The sequence below is a fragment of the Dendropsophus ebraccatus genome, chromosome 5 (genome assembly GCF_027789765.1).
Source record: "Dendropsophus ebraccatus isolate aDenEbr1 chromosome 5, aDenEbr1.pat, whole genome shotgun sequence".
In the NCBI taxonomy this organism is placed as follows: Eukaryota; Metazoa; Chordata; class Amphibia; order Anura; family Hylidae; genus Dendropsophus; species Dendropsophus ebraccatus.
Window position 1 is genome coordinate 158,248,124 of NC_091458.1, and position 15,202 is coordinate 158,263,325.

A 15,202-nucleotide genomic window follows, 5' to 3' on the forward strand; every position below is an offset into this window, starting at 1 on the left:
AACTTTTGATATGTTGCTGCCCGTGGTGAGACTAACAATTCATTCCATACTTATCTATTTAGTCTCCTTCCCCCAATTCTGAGCAGCTGCTTTCTGCTGAAAACACAAAAATCAGTGTGTGAGCTCGGGTGTATTCTCTGTCTCCTCTTCCTCCCTTTGGAGATGGCTGATGTAAACAAGTCCCCGGCAGGCTGTATCTGCAACTTTGTAGCTTCTTTGTAATGCTGGGAGGATTCATTTAAGATCAAGTTTCTGATGAACTCACCGTGTTCATCTCTCCCAGCATTACAAAGTTGTAAATAGGGACTTGTTTACATCAGCTGTCTCAGAAGGGAGGGGGAGACAGAGAGAAAAGCTCGCACACAGATTTTTGTGTCTTCAGCAGAAAGCAGCAGCTGAGAACTGGGGGAAGGAGACTGAACATATAGTAAGTATGGAAGGAATTGTTAGTCTCACCATAAGCAGCAACATATCAAAAGTTAGGTTTGAGTGGAATACAAATATATGCAGTATTTCACACATTTCAGACAACATTAAGGACAACTCCGGCCAAAATGTATTTTGTAATAAGCTACTACATATGGACAAATAGACAAATTCCTAATGTACATTAATTATGGGAAATGCACATATACTGCTATTTCCCTTAATTTAGAAGATCAGGCAGGCTTCAGATTCTCTAAACACGTGACGAATCAGGTGTAATTCATATAAGGTGTCCACCAGGGGGCGCACTATATGTAGAAGTCTATGGAACTGTATGTAATGTAGGGGGCGGAGGTTGATGGGGGATCAGCCCTGGCACTACTCCCCCATCATCTGCTCATACTATGATCAGCCAGTGGTCGGCTCTTCATTACACAGGGAGATATTTGCGCAATTCTTTCAGATTGGGCACATAGGACCCAAAGGCCATGTCCGCTGTGGTGGTGGTGGGGGCACTAGAATCTATGGCACAAATCCACCGCTGACCATTAAATTTCTGCACTATTTGTGCAGTTTGATAGACCATGGACCTGCAAGCCAACCTTCCCAATTCTATGGGGTCACTCTCCATGTTGCTACCTGCTGCGGATTCTGCTTCATTACCTGACTGGGCACCTATTTTTTTTCTGCTTTGTGGATTTTGGATCAAGAATTTCAATGTCTGCAGATAGTACTAAGCTCTTTAAGGCAACGAACACAGTATAATATATTACAGAGGGATCTGTAATTTATTTCTTCTAGCACTTATCAGCTGCTGTATGTCCTGCAGGAAGTGGTGTATTTCTTCCAGTCTGACACAGTGCTCTCTGCTGCCACCTCTGTCCATGTCAGGAACTGTCCAGAGCAGCAGCAAATCCCCATAGAAAACCTCTCCTGCTCTGGACAGTTCCTGACATGGACAGAGGTGGCAGCAGAGAGCACTGTGTCAGACTGGAGAGAATACACCACTTCCTGCAGGATGTACAGCAGCTGATAAGTATATGAAGCCTGGAGATTTAAAATTTCAGTTAATGACAGATCTATGTAACTTTCTGAAACCAGTTTATTTAAAAGTAAACAATTTTTGACGGAGTAGCCCTTTAAAGGGGGAATCCAGATCCAAAAAAAATTAAAATTAATAATAATAATAATAATAATAATAATAATAATAAATGTTCAATACTTTGCTTTAGTAATGTTATATTACTCTGTAGTTAGAAGGAGAGTGAGTAGTTATAGCAGACAAAATATCAAATTGCGCAGTTCCCAACATGAACATTGGTGGCAGCAGAGGGGCCTGTGTTGCCCCATACTGCTGCCACTCAGACACTATATTTTACACAGTTCCAAAATTATAGCATAACCACAGCAACCATATCATTGTATTACATTCTGTGTCTTGTTAGAGAGCGGACATCACGGCACAAAATGGTGCCCCTTAAAATGCCACGGTAAAACTGTGTACGCTGCATGTAAACGGTCTGTGTGTGTCGTTCTCCCCATCGGCTTCACAGTGACACGCTTGGTGGTGGAGATCTCCTTGTTAATGATCCCAGGCCTGCCAAGGATGTCCGAGTACCCGGCCTGCAGCATGGCCGGGTACAACAGCTGTCAGCTATATGCAATACAATAGTAGTACAGCAGCCATCTGCTTATTACTTCTAATGTCCCCTTGTGGTACTAGTAAAAGATGATAATTGTGTATAATAATAATAATATTATTATTATTATTATTATTATTATTATTATTATTATTATTATTATTATTATTATTATTATTATTATTATTATTATTATTATTATTATTATTATTATTATTATTATTATTATTATTATTATTATTATTATTATTATTATTATTATTATTATTATTATTATTATTAATAATAATAATATATAATAATAATAATGTATAATAATAATAATAATGTATAATAATAATAATAATAAATAATAATAATAAATAATAATAACAACAACAACAACAATAATAATAATGCGTCTGTAAAGCTTGGTCCGTGCTAGCAGGTGACCCACAGGTGTGCAGCCCGCAATCACCGACCCTCAATGGGCCCAATTACTGTCCATACAGTACTACCGAAAACTGACATGTCAATTCTTCCAAGTGGAGAGAGGAGGCGCGCAAGCCCTTCCCATAGACTGCCAGTATGACACAGAGGCTGGTAGGATTCCACCGTGAAATTCCGCCAGTTTTACTCCGTGTGAACTGGCCCTAACATAGCTTCAATATATGAAAAATGAGGCAACTCTAATTTCTTTTGGAAGGGGTTATTGTATTGCCTATTCAGGACTCTGTGTGTGTGTGTATATCTGTGTGTGTGTGTATATATATCTGTGTGTGTGTGTGTATATATATCTGTGTGTGTGTGTGTATATATCTGTGTGTGTGTGTGTATATATCTGTGTGTGTGTGTATATATCTGTGTGTGTGTATATATCTGTGTGTGTGTATATATCTGTGTGTGTATATCTGTGTGTGTGTGTATATCTGTGTGTGTATATCTCTGTGTGTGTGTGTGTGTGTGTATCTGTGTGTGTGTGTGTGTGTATCTGTGTGTGTGTGTGTGTGTATCTGTGTGTGTGTGTGTGTGTATCTGTGTGTGTGTTTATGTGTATATCTGTGTGTGTGTTTATGTGTATATCTGTGTGTGTGTTGTTAAACGGTACTTGTCATTTAAAAAAAAAAATTCTTGAGGTCAGAAGTTTTGAGCACTTTTTGTCAATCTGCACACAGATGAGCGGTGATGAGAAATGATGACAGCCCCAGCGCTGCCGCTTGTTTTAAGGATTGTCAGAGGGGTCTCAGCAGCCGGACCCCCACAGATCTCAACTTAACAGGTTGCTAGGACAGGTCAGATGTTTTTATATTGATAATCTCACTGGACAAAATATTAGTCACCCAGGTGAGCAAGCACAGATGGGGCAGCGTCTGAGTCACATGGTGGACTGGGTGAGCACCGCCTCAACGTGATAAGCGGAGCAATCAGTCAGTTTGTGTCTAGCGGTAACTGTACGTAACCATGGGGTACATGTAAGGATGTGATAGAGTGGGGAAAAGGGGAAAAGAGAAGAGCTTCACGGCTTGTGGATCAAAACTGCTTCCAAACCTGACAGGAATTGCTGCAGTCAGAGAATAGACGTCCTTCCCAGCCTGTCAGCGAGCAAACATTGTGATAGGTTATCAAGGCCAGAGGCGGAGTTATGCAATATTAAAGGGGTTTTCCACTCAAACATAACTTTTGATATGTCGCTGCCCATGGTGAAACTAACAATTCCTTCCATACTCACAGTGAGCTCATCAGCAACTTTACCGGACAGTAACCCTCCCAGCATTACAAAGAAGCTACAATTTTGCAGATACAGTCAGTCAGGGACTTGTTTACATCAGCCGTCTCAGAAGGGAGGGGGGAGGCGGAGACAGAGAGAAAAGCTCACACAGATTTTTGTGTCTTCAGCAGAAAGCAGCAGCTCAGAACTGGGGGAAGGAGACTAAATAGATAATGAGTATGGAAGGCATTGTTAGTCTCACCATGGGCAGCAACATATCAAAAGTTATGTTCGAGCGGCCGTGTCACAGAATGCAGTACTGCAGTAACGGCCGGATGAACTTCATTTCTTTTGAATTGGAATGCGGGCACATTCGGGTGTACACTTGGGTGTGCCCGTGTTCCAATTAACCATTGCGGACAAAGGAATTGCACTTTACATTGTCTGCACTGTCAACTTCGTGTGGCCACTATTCCTTAAATAGCAACCGCACAAAATTAACACGTCTGTTTTAAGTGCGGCCGCATGGAACCCGGAGTGTCCGGAATTTCATAGAACACAATATCATTAGATGATTTCTTTATGGGTGAATATTTTTGTTCGGTGAGCTTACCTTTTAAATGTAAATTTTAGTTCTGAAGTCCCCCCCCCCCCCCAAAGTCCAGAACACACATTACATACTAGTCCCCATTTCCTCGTCTGAATAGTGAAGTCATATGCGACCTGCCAGAACAGACATGGAGAGCACATACAAACGCCAAGTTTTATCATGGTCGGTTTTAATGGAATCCGTCCGTTATTCCACCTAAAGTGTACCTGTCCTAATTTTAAACTATTGACATGGGTGTGGTCTCTGAACACACAGCTAACTGACTCCAGCATCATCAGCAGAATTATAAATGCGGCTCTGGGGGTATAAATTCTGTAGCACAATAAAGATTTAGCTAAATTAAAACTAGTTATGTCCAAAATAATCTCCTCTCCTACTTATGAGGTAGTGGGGGCTAAAGCTAAGGCTGCAGGTTTATTTATATTTGCACAGAATCTGCCAACAATGTTTTGGCCTGGATGGATTTTAACTCCTCCAAATCCTCCTTCTTTCCACCAGGAAACGTGTGCCAGGAGTGTGGGAACTGCTCATAACATACAGGTTTGGCCCTGGTTGGCAGGCGGAGGGTTTTCTAGGATCTGTAAATAGCATTAATGTATAATCTGCAGTTCTTGACATTGCAATGTTTGAGGATGAAAACCTGATTTAAAGGAAAAAAAAATCTTTTAAAATCAACTGGTGTCAGAAAGTTATACAGATTTGTAATTTACGTCTATTTAAAAATCTCAAGTCTTCCAGCTGCTGTATGTCCTGCAGAAAGTGCTGTATTCTCTCGAGTCTGACACAGTGCTCTCTGCTGCCACCTCTGTCCATGTCAGGAACTGTGTAGACCAGCAGCAGATCCCCATAGAAAACCTCTCCTGTTTTTGACAGTTCCGGACATGGACAGAGGTGGCAGCAGAGAGCGCTGTGTCAGACTGGAGAGAATACACCACTTCCTGCAGGACATGCAGCAGCTGATATAAGTACTGGAAGACTTGAAATGTCTAAATATAAGTAAATTACAAATCTATATATTTTTTCTCACTACTCAGCTCCAGGAAATAATTGGGGGGGGGGGGGGGGGGGGTCCACTACTCAGCTCCAGGATATATTGGGAGGGGTGGGGGGACACTACTCAGCTCCAGAATATAATGGGCAGGGGGGGGGGGGGAGTACTCAGTTACAATGGGGGGGGTTGGGGCAAACTACTTAGCTCCAGGATATAATAGGGATCTACTAAGCTCCAGGATATTATTGGGGGGGGGGGGGCGTGATAGGGGCTTAAGAGTACCAATCCTCTGCGGCAGCACTACCTAGAGGAGTAATCAAGGATAACACAGTGCCCATTCTAATCAATGGGTTATCTGTATAAAGCAGGCCAAGTTAGGACCTCCAGTGCAGGAGATAAGAGATGAGGATCCATTATATGGAACCCTTCTGTTACCTAAGGGTTTTCAAAAAGGGGTAAAACATCAGCAGTAAACCCTCCCAAACGTCTCCGGCTGTAGCTGTAGTGGTCCTGCCTTTACCCTCTCCCCCCTCCCCACTGTAAATTAACGTTGCTGCAGTGACGTTAATTTACGAGTGAGGATAACACAGGCGCAGGAGCTGTGCCTGTGTCATCCGTGGCAGGTCCCAGCTATCAGTGATAGACAGGGACCTGCCACAACTCTTCGCATCGGAGCCGCGCTTCGGTGCTGAGAGTTAAGCCTATAGATACTGCGGTCAGCAGGACTGCAGCATCTATAAGGCTTCTGACAGAGAATTCTCCCTCTACAGCAGTGATATTCAACCTTTTTTGAGCCGCAGCCCACTTTTTATACTTAAAAAATCTCGGGGCACATCAGCAACCAAAATGGCACAAAATTACACTAAAACAGTACATATTATACATATAGTTAATAATATAGATTCTATATGTATTTATACTCCCTCAGTGTGAAACCTGGGCCTGTTTTCTTCTCCCCCCCTGTGCTTCTCTCCACCATACTTCTCCCCCCTGCTTCTCTCCTGTGCTTCTCTCCACCATACTTCTCCCCCCTGCTTCTCTCCTGTGCTTCTCTCCACCATACTACTCCACCCTGCTTCTCTCCTGTGCTTCTTATCACCATGCTTCTCTCCACCATGCTTCTCATCACCATACTTCTCTCATGTGCTTCTCTCCCCCATGCTTCTTTCCACCATCCCCAGGTTTCTCTCCCCCCCTTCCTCCGAGATGGTTGTGGCTGCTATCCGCCTCACCTACTGGCCGCCCGTAGGGCCGGGACGTGCTCCTCCAATCAGCAGAGACCGGGAGCGTGGTGCGCTGCACCACGCAACCGCCCACATTATAATCCGACACTGATCGCTGCGCATTGCCGGGGAACAAAACACAGGGGCACCATAGTTTGGGGGACTTTCTCCGCAGCACACCCGACCATGTGTTGAAAACCACTGTTCTACAGGGCAGAATTCTCTGTCCGGTGTCCATCGGGGCTCTGCGAAGTAATCGCAGAGCCCTGATGGTAGCCATGGAAACCAGAAGCCTCAGGCTTCCGGTTTCCTGGCTACGGAGGCCGGCGGAGGCGTTGGGGGAGGAAGGGAAGCAGGGCGCGCGGTCGTGCTATCTGCCCCCTTCCCTCTCTCCCCTGCTGCTGTCACAAGATTGTAACAGCAGCAGGGGACAGAGGAGAGGGGGCAGACATAGCGACATCAGCTTATGGGATCATTATGATCCCATATGCTGATTTCCAAATACGACCTGGGCATTGATGTATCAATGACCCCAGGTCATGAAAGGGTTAAGAAATTATTATGTCATCTGTCACCCAAGAGTAAAAGGGAGGACTTCACTTTTTAAAGAGGCACTGTTGTAAAAAAAAATTTTTTTTAAATCAACAGGGGTGTGATGGTGATCGCAGACAGTTTTGCCATAGACTATTTTTAAGTTTTTAAATCAAGGTTATATATGGCCACTAGGTATCTCCCTTCACTGAGCATGTGTACAGTAACTGCACGCCCAGATTCAGTAGGAGAGAATCCTGGGGGGCTTGCATTGTATGGTCAGCTCTCCTGTCACACAGCACCAAAACCTCTGTGACAGTGACATTACACAGACAGAGCATTGTCTCCTGGTAAGCTGCACAGGTGATAATATAGATAGCAAAAGTTAATATAATTAACTAATTAATTAGTTATTCAAGTTAATTGCCCTCAGGTGATATACAACCTGCATGAGTAATCGTAACTTCTTTTTCTTCTCGGTTATACTGTTGGTATGAGCACCAACTCAGGTATAATTCCGCTTCTTACCATGAAATCTAACCAGCACTGTCAGCAGTTTGAGGAAATCTAAATTGCTGACAGACTCCCCAGTCAGCATTAAAAGAGTCAGATTAATAATAAATGCAAGGAGGGCAGGAACAAAGATTTTTAAATTTAGGGACAGTTTAAAAGATCCCTTTAAGCCGAAAAACCATTTACTGCTTATTCGATGAGAACGTGAGCACGAAAAAGGACAAACGTTTGAGGCCGTGCAGTATAAGGCTGGGTTCACACTACGTATATTTCAGGCAGTATTGTGGTCCTCATATTGCAAACAAAACCAGGAGTGGATTGAAAACACAGAAAGGCTCTGTTCACACAATGTTGAAATTGAGTGGATGGCCGCCATATAATGGCAAATATTTGCTGTTATTTTAGAACAACGGCTGTTATATTGAAATAATGGCCGTTATTTACTGTTATATGGCGGCCATCCACTCAATTTCAACGTTGTGTGACCAGAGCCTTTCTGTGTTTTTAATCCACTCCTGGTTTTGGTTGCTATGAGGACCACAATACTGACTGAAATATACGTAGTGTGAACCGAGCCTAAAGGTTAAAATAACTTAAAAAAAAAAAAAAATTTAAAGAAAAGATTAAAAAAAGGAGGAGTGGGAAATGGTTGATAAACTACCTTTCTTTGGCATTTTCCTCAATCTCCTAACTGAGTTTTTATCACGTTTACTGGCCGCGTGTGGCGGGTTGGTGGGTGCAGAGGTAAGACGTATGGGGAGCCCAGCCGCAGACATCAGAATAGCCGTCATGCCTAGGTATAACATGAAAATCCACATGCAAAAAAAAAAAGGAAACAATGGGGAGGGTAGGAAACAAAAATAATATAACACAAATGAAACAAATGCTAAATAAAATATGCAGGAAATGTCATATAGAACAAAATATGCAAAAAATTTATAAAGAAAAAAATGAGCTTCTTATAAAAACACATGCTGAAGCTGAGATGTATCATGTCGACTGGATTCATGCAAACTTGGGCTGGAAATTGGTGTATGCATAAAAAACTACGTGAAATGAAATACAACTTGAAAGGTAGTTTTTAACTCAACACAACAGTTTAGTAATTGTTGTTGTTTTACTTTTTCATTTTGTTTTTTTAAAGACTTTTCAAAGTTTTTCAAAACCAATACCCAGAAGAAAAAAAAAAAAAAAAACGCCCCATAAACAAATTAAAAATTAAAAATAATAATATCCATAAAAAAAAGATGCTGTCTAACCCCACACTTTAGAGCAGGCATGATGGGAACCTTCGTCCCTCCAGCTGTTATAGAAAGTGCACAGCAAGCAGACCAGACTCAGCAGGGTCCTATCATGCGCTATAGGCAGAGAAATATAAAAGGATGTAAACAAAGCATTACAGACAGGTTGTAGTTTAGTTGCATTCAGAGATACAGCCAGGGGTTAATTGAAGCCAATGTTAACAGCTACAATGAGAGAAAGAATTTGTATTAACCTCTATGGAAAGTGTGAGCCATTAAAGAGGATATCTAGCATGGGGGGGGGGAGCCATTTTGTTTTTAAGTCTGCAACAACAGAAAGAGAGCGATGCAGCAGGTGGTGAATCCTAAGCTTGGTGGGGGTGATTAGGAATCTTAGGCGGCATTATGTTGGAGGGGGTGGGACGACCAGCATGTTTATAAACACCCATATAAATCATATTCCCACAGCCTCCTAACCACCCAGAGCTTAGCATTCTCACACACTTTTTTTTAACCATTTGAATATTAAAAGAAAAAGTACCACAAAAAAAAAAATCACCGGGGGGCTAACATAATAGAGAAAGTATACTTACCCGTCCCCAGATATCATAAGTCATTTTTGGCTGGCATGTCACTGCCCGGATGAAGGATTGTCCGCTAAGCCAGTCAGTGACTGCAGCAGTGTCCCGTCCTAGTCACTGATTGGCTGAGCAGGCAATCCATTATCCAAGTATGTGACATTTCAGTAGCAGGAGCTCCAGAAGGCCACTGCTGGGGCACAGGGATGGGTAAGTATACTTTATTATGTTCCTGTAACCCCCCCAAACCGCTGTGTTTTTTTTGCGTGGGACTTCTCTAAGTGAAATGTGCACATAATCAACTAATCTGTAACGCCTATATCCTGAGAACCATGAGTTGCTGTCTGCCACACTTTTTTTTTTAAGACACATTAGATAAATCTGACCTACTGTAATTTGTACCAATTTCCATATAAGAGATGGTCATTACTTTTTGCAAAAAATTTTAACTCAAAGAATATTCATTTATACAAACACTCGTGAAGTCACGGTTCTGCCGTGTGGCCATTACTATAGGGTTTCTCTATAAAAGTTTTGCTACAATATTTTATAGCCAATCCTCTATCTTGTTTTCTCATACCCGTGTTCCTCATGTTTGTACATGGGTGAAATTGACTTCAATGTCTCATGCCGCTCTGTCACAGGCGAGATCAGGAGCATGTGACAGAAGGATTAGAGGCCAAGGTGTAGCTGAGCTTTAAATCCCCCTCACATGCCTGCCATCCAGGCCGTGGCAGAGAAGAGCTGTAAGTGCCTGCGTGCCGTCTGCTGCGGGCAGAGGGAGGGCTGCTGCATTCTTGTTTCTAGCAGATTGAAGCTATAAATGCCATCGTAACACAGGAACAACTAAAGCAGGAAGTAATGTGTGAATACTCCCCAATCAGTGCAACCTGCAATAATATCAGAAAGCGGTGCAATCTCTGTGCCAACGCTGGACGGCAAGAGGATACGCGGAACCTCATGTATCATGAATATCACAGTGGAACATTAGCCGTGTAACCTGTAGCCACCACAGCCCACATGTCAGCTTTGGCTGGTTTCAATGGGCAACAAGGTGAAGATCAGAAGGATCTGAGTTAGCTATGATTTGTGAAACAAAGCGGCCCGATAATAGGAGGCTGGGCACGGTCTGATGAATTATGTTGGGTCTTATACTGGACATGGGCTTTGCTCACTTGGTAAAGGGGTTGAACCAAGATGTACTATGAATAGAAAGGAAGCTGTCAGGGGCAGTGACGTGTTCTGGGAAGGTCTCTGCTTGCAGACCCGATGTCCTGGAAATCATGTGGATGCCACTTTGACATGTACCACCTCCCTATACATTTCTGCAGTCGGAGTACGCCCTTCATGGCAACGGCCCCTTTCAGCAGAAAATATGTGACCTGCCACACTGAAAAATATATTTGTTCAGTATTATTTTGTGGAACATGACGAAAAATTAAGTTGTTGACTTTGCCTCCAAATTTCCCATATGTCAATCTGATCAAGCATTTGAGGTATGTACGGGAAAAGCAAGTGATCCATGGAGGCCCCACCTCACAAGTACCAGAACTTAAAGGGAACCTGTCACCCTGGCTGCCGGGGTGAAGCCCGCCCAACCCCCTGGTGGAGCCCCTTATACTTGCCCCTTCCTCGAAGTCCCGGACCCGGTCCCTCCGCCGAGAAATCCCCGTTGGAAGCCGCGGGCTCACCAGAGATGGGCCCGATGCCCATAGAGAATGACTGGAGCAGTCATTCTCTATGGGCGTATGACTTGTCTCTGGTAAGCGCGCCTCTTCCAACGGGGATCTCTCGGTGGTGGGACCGGGTCCGGGACTTCGGGGAAGAGGCAAGTATAAGGGGCTTCACCAGAGGGTCGGGAGGGCTTCACCCCGGCAGCCGGGGTGACAGGTTCCCTTTTAAGGCTATGGACACCTTTGTACCGATATTTTTTTTTTACCATTGTTGATAAGTCTCCTGAATGCAAAATAAAAAAGTCCTTGAAATAGTCCTTCAATAGCAGCAATCCCCCATTTAGCAGCTACTAAAGGTTAGATAGCTAGAGGTTAGACACCAGTTCAGATGGTAGATTGAGGGGAGAGTAAGCTTGGAGGGTGGCTCACACAGGCTGTAGAAGGAGGGGAGAGCAAATACAGGGCAGCTATAAGGGAGAAGCATATCACAATGTCTACAAGTGTAAAAAAGAAAATAAAGCCCATACAGAAAACTAAAGAAGCAGGAGTAAGAGTTATAGAAAATAAAAATTCAAAGCAAGAATAAAGATTCTTTCAAATGATGCCCAAGGCGTTTGAATGATGCGCTATTATAGTGCTACCACAAGAAGACTTAAGAAGTAATAAAAAAAAAGGTACTCTGGTATAAGAAAATTGTATTTAAATAAAACTATCACCCAAAAATATATACGTTATAATATATTAGTATCACTAATAGTGCGGGCTTCAGTGTGATTTTGCTTGGTTCACATCTGACAGGAAATTGTAAAATTGAAGAATTGCAAAATGTGTATTGTCTACAGCTCCTTGGCTCCTCCCCCTCTCCCAACAACGCATCATCCTCTGATGTCACAGGAGGCTCGGCGGGATCTTGTCTTAAAGCTCTAAATCCTCCCCGTTTTGTGAGAGCAGATGGGACGGGATGCTACCCGCTTTTGCAGCAGGTTTACCTTTTTACCTGATGTTGGAGTAGCCCTTTAGTGTTTGTTTAAGTCTACAGTTGATTTCATGCTGAGCATATGGCAGCAGATCCGCCGTTCCTATCAGAATCTAGAGCTCTGCAATCTCGCAGCAGATTTTAAAGCGACTCTGCACCCACAATCTTACGGAAAGCTGCTTTAATTCCAAGATCTGTCCTGGGGTCCGTTTGGCAGGTGATGCAGTTATTGTCGTAAAAAAGCTATTTTAAAATTGCAGCCTCGTGCCCTACAGGCGTATCTGTGCCCTAACTGTGCACCTCCTCTCCTCCCCACCCTCTTTATCATTAGGAATGCTCCAGGCAGATTGCCTCCTATTCCCCACCTGTGGCAGCCCGGCACATGGGCTGGATCGTTAAGGACCTGTGAAATGTTCAAACAGAAGTAAATGTTCCAAAGGCATTCCTAATGATGAAGAGGGTGGGGAGGAGGGACGGAGGGGTGGTGCAAAGTTAGGGCACAGATACGCCCGTAGGGCATGAGGCTGCAATTTTAAAGTAACTTTATGACAATAACTGCATCACCTGCCAAACCGACCGCAGGACAGATGTTGGCAGCTATCCGAAGGTACAAGTGGTTTTGGGGGGGGGGGGGGGGGGGGGGGGGTCAGATTGTGGGTACAGAGTCGCTTTAATTCCGTTGCCAGAATGTAGCGTCAAGTTTCTTTAACTAATTCTATGCCCCCTCCTGCTTATCCTGGTCCCGGCTCACTGTCAGTCCCTTCAGCCAATCACTACGCCGTACTGCCACAGCCAGTGATTGGCTGAGTGGGCCATCACCAAGCCAGGATGGGGAGAAGCAGACGGGAGCGTGCCTGAGGAACAGGAGTGGGCAAGCACAGAGTCTATTATTTTAACCTGCCCGTTATAGAATTAAAGAAACTTGCCACCAAATTCTAGCAACTAACTTAAAATGGCTGCCATATGCCAAATTGGATTTGCTGCCGTATACACAGTGTAAAATCTACTGCGGATACGTTAGGTGTGAACGCTCCCTAAAGGAGTACTTACTTCAAAGAGTCAGGGCCATTTAGGTGGCAAGAAGAAACCTTCATATATTAAACATGAGGTCTTAATGTTATGCCTGACTAGTATAAAGAATAAATAGCTGAAATGCAACCTAGAAATGCATCATCGCGTTTAACGTGCAGGGACGTAACAGTGCAGTTTAGTAGATGCAAATATTAGGCAAGCAAACGTTTACTAAAGGAATAGAAAGAAGGAGCACATGTTAAAGAAAGCAAAAATAGTACGACACTGCTTACATATAAGGCACACATAAGGCCTGCTCGTTCACACCCGTATCACTGCTTATGTCGTTTTTGTGATGGAGCGGCTATTACCAGATTTCTTATGGATTATAGTTTGATTTTGATTTCTTTCTTTACACCAGGCAGGATGGTGCAAAATACTACACTAACAGAAACCTGACCAAAAAGAACTAACAAGTCTGAACAGGACCTTACTGAGAAGATGCTTTAATGTAAAGAGCATCACATACAATAAGATCTACATGTTTAGAACCTAGAAGCTTCTACCGACAATAGTACTTTACCTGCAATAGCCTGTTTCAAGGAACTGTTCTTCGGATTCTGTACAGGAAGGGATGGTACGCTAAAAAGCCAAAATTGAAACAAAAATTAAAGTTACCAAAAAGAACTAAACTTCTGCCTCTACTTTTATTTGTTTCAAACAATTAAAGAAAACCCTAAACCTATAAAGCCTCCTCACAAAGATAAGAGACCCGAGAAGACCAGAGACTGCAGGATAACTTTCATACATTGACACATTTTAGTATAACTGCAATAGCACAGCAAGGATCAGTTAGATCGGCGACTCAAATATGGTGCTCCTGGACTGGATGGTATCAGGGGGGGGGCAAAATAAATGGCATTACCAAGATTGCCAAGACCCCCATTGATTGATAGAATGAAGGGGCAGACGCACAAACTCTGCCTCTTCATCTCCGTCTCACTGCTAAAGTAGTAGTCGATGGAATTATAATGGAGTCCTATCGAACTCTCATGGTAATCGCTGTACTGGAAGTTCCACAGGCCCCCCATTATAATTCCACTGACAGCTACTTTGGCAGTGAGACGGCGATGAAGAGGCAGTCAATGGAATTATAATGGGTGGCTATAGAATTTCCAGTACAGCGATTACCACGAGTTCCATAGGACTCCATTATAATTCCATCGACTGCTACTTTAGCAGTGAGACGGAGATGAAGAGGCAGAGGGCACACTGCTGCAAGTATCTGCCCCTTCATTCTAGTGATCGTCAGGGGTCTCAGCACCCGAACCGACTGATAGAAACCTCTGACATGTCGCTATGAGTTTGTTTAAATGAAAGTTACCCTTTGGTACCTGAGGGACAACCCTCCTAACCTAGCTGTGGCAGTAAGGGCATAATGCCAGCCGATACATTATGTAACAAAGCATCAAACAGTAAGTGTTTACCTTATTCCATTAGTAGAAGAAGGAGGAGGAGGTCCAAGAAACTGCATCCCGTTGGCAGAGGAAGGACCAGGAAACTGCATTGATGTTGATGGGGGTAACCAAGTGCTGTTAAGCTTAGGTGCTGACTTTGCACTACTCATTGTCGGTTTTGAATACGGTAGGTAAACAGCACTAGTGTTAGATGTCCGACTGGTGTTAGCATTATTTGAGGAAGTAGACAAGTTAATCATTGAATGTCTATACCGAACAGGCATGGGTCCTGCACCACTATTTGCAAGACACTGGTGGCAGGCACAGGCAGAGGATTTATGTGCGGGTCCCACCTTCGTAGTCACTGGATAAGCCTTATCAAGACGTCTCTGGACTTGCCGCTGAAAACCAGTGACTTGATTTGTTTGAACAAGCCTGAGAAAGTCAACATGGTAGCAGAGTCCAAATACTCCAAGATCTATAGATTGTGTGCCCTTGCTAAAGTTTTCCTCTAGATAGATGCAAATTTGAGTCTCGTATGACGTCCAACAGCCATCGTCATTCATCCATTCCCAACAGATTCCCTTGGCCGGTGCCGAGTCTAATGGATAAAGGCTTTTCCGCACATTCCGCATGGTTCCTAAG

At 43.5% G+C, this 15,202-nt stretch overlaps 1 protein-coding gene across 5 annotated transcripts in view; it reads right to left on the reverse strand.

Moving 5' to 3' along the window:
* DTX2 (deltex E3 ubiquitin ligase 2) overlaps nt 1–15,202 on the reverse strand; it is a 49,120-nt gene that overhangs the window by 11,110 nt on the left and 22,808 nt on the right. For 3 of the 5 annotated variants that reach the window (XM_069971731.1, XM_069971729.1, XM_069971730.1), the window contains exons 3-5: nt 14,588–15,197; nt 13,684–13,742; nt 8,283–8,414 (exon numbers count right to left, since the gene is read on the reverse strand). In XM_069971731.1, the coding sequence (XP_069827832.1) occupies nt 8,283–8,414; nt 13,684–13,742; nt 14,588–15,197 (801 nt within the window). The remainder of the gene's footprint in view (nt 1–8,282; nt 8,415–13,683; nt 13,743–14,587; nt 15,198–15,202) is intronic. The other 2 variants (XM_069971733.1, XM_069971732.1) reach the window with 1 other exon arrangement.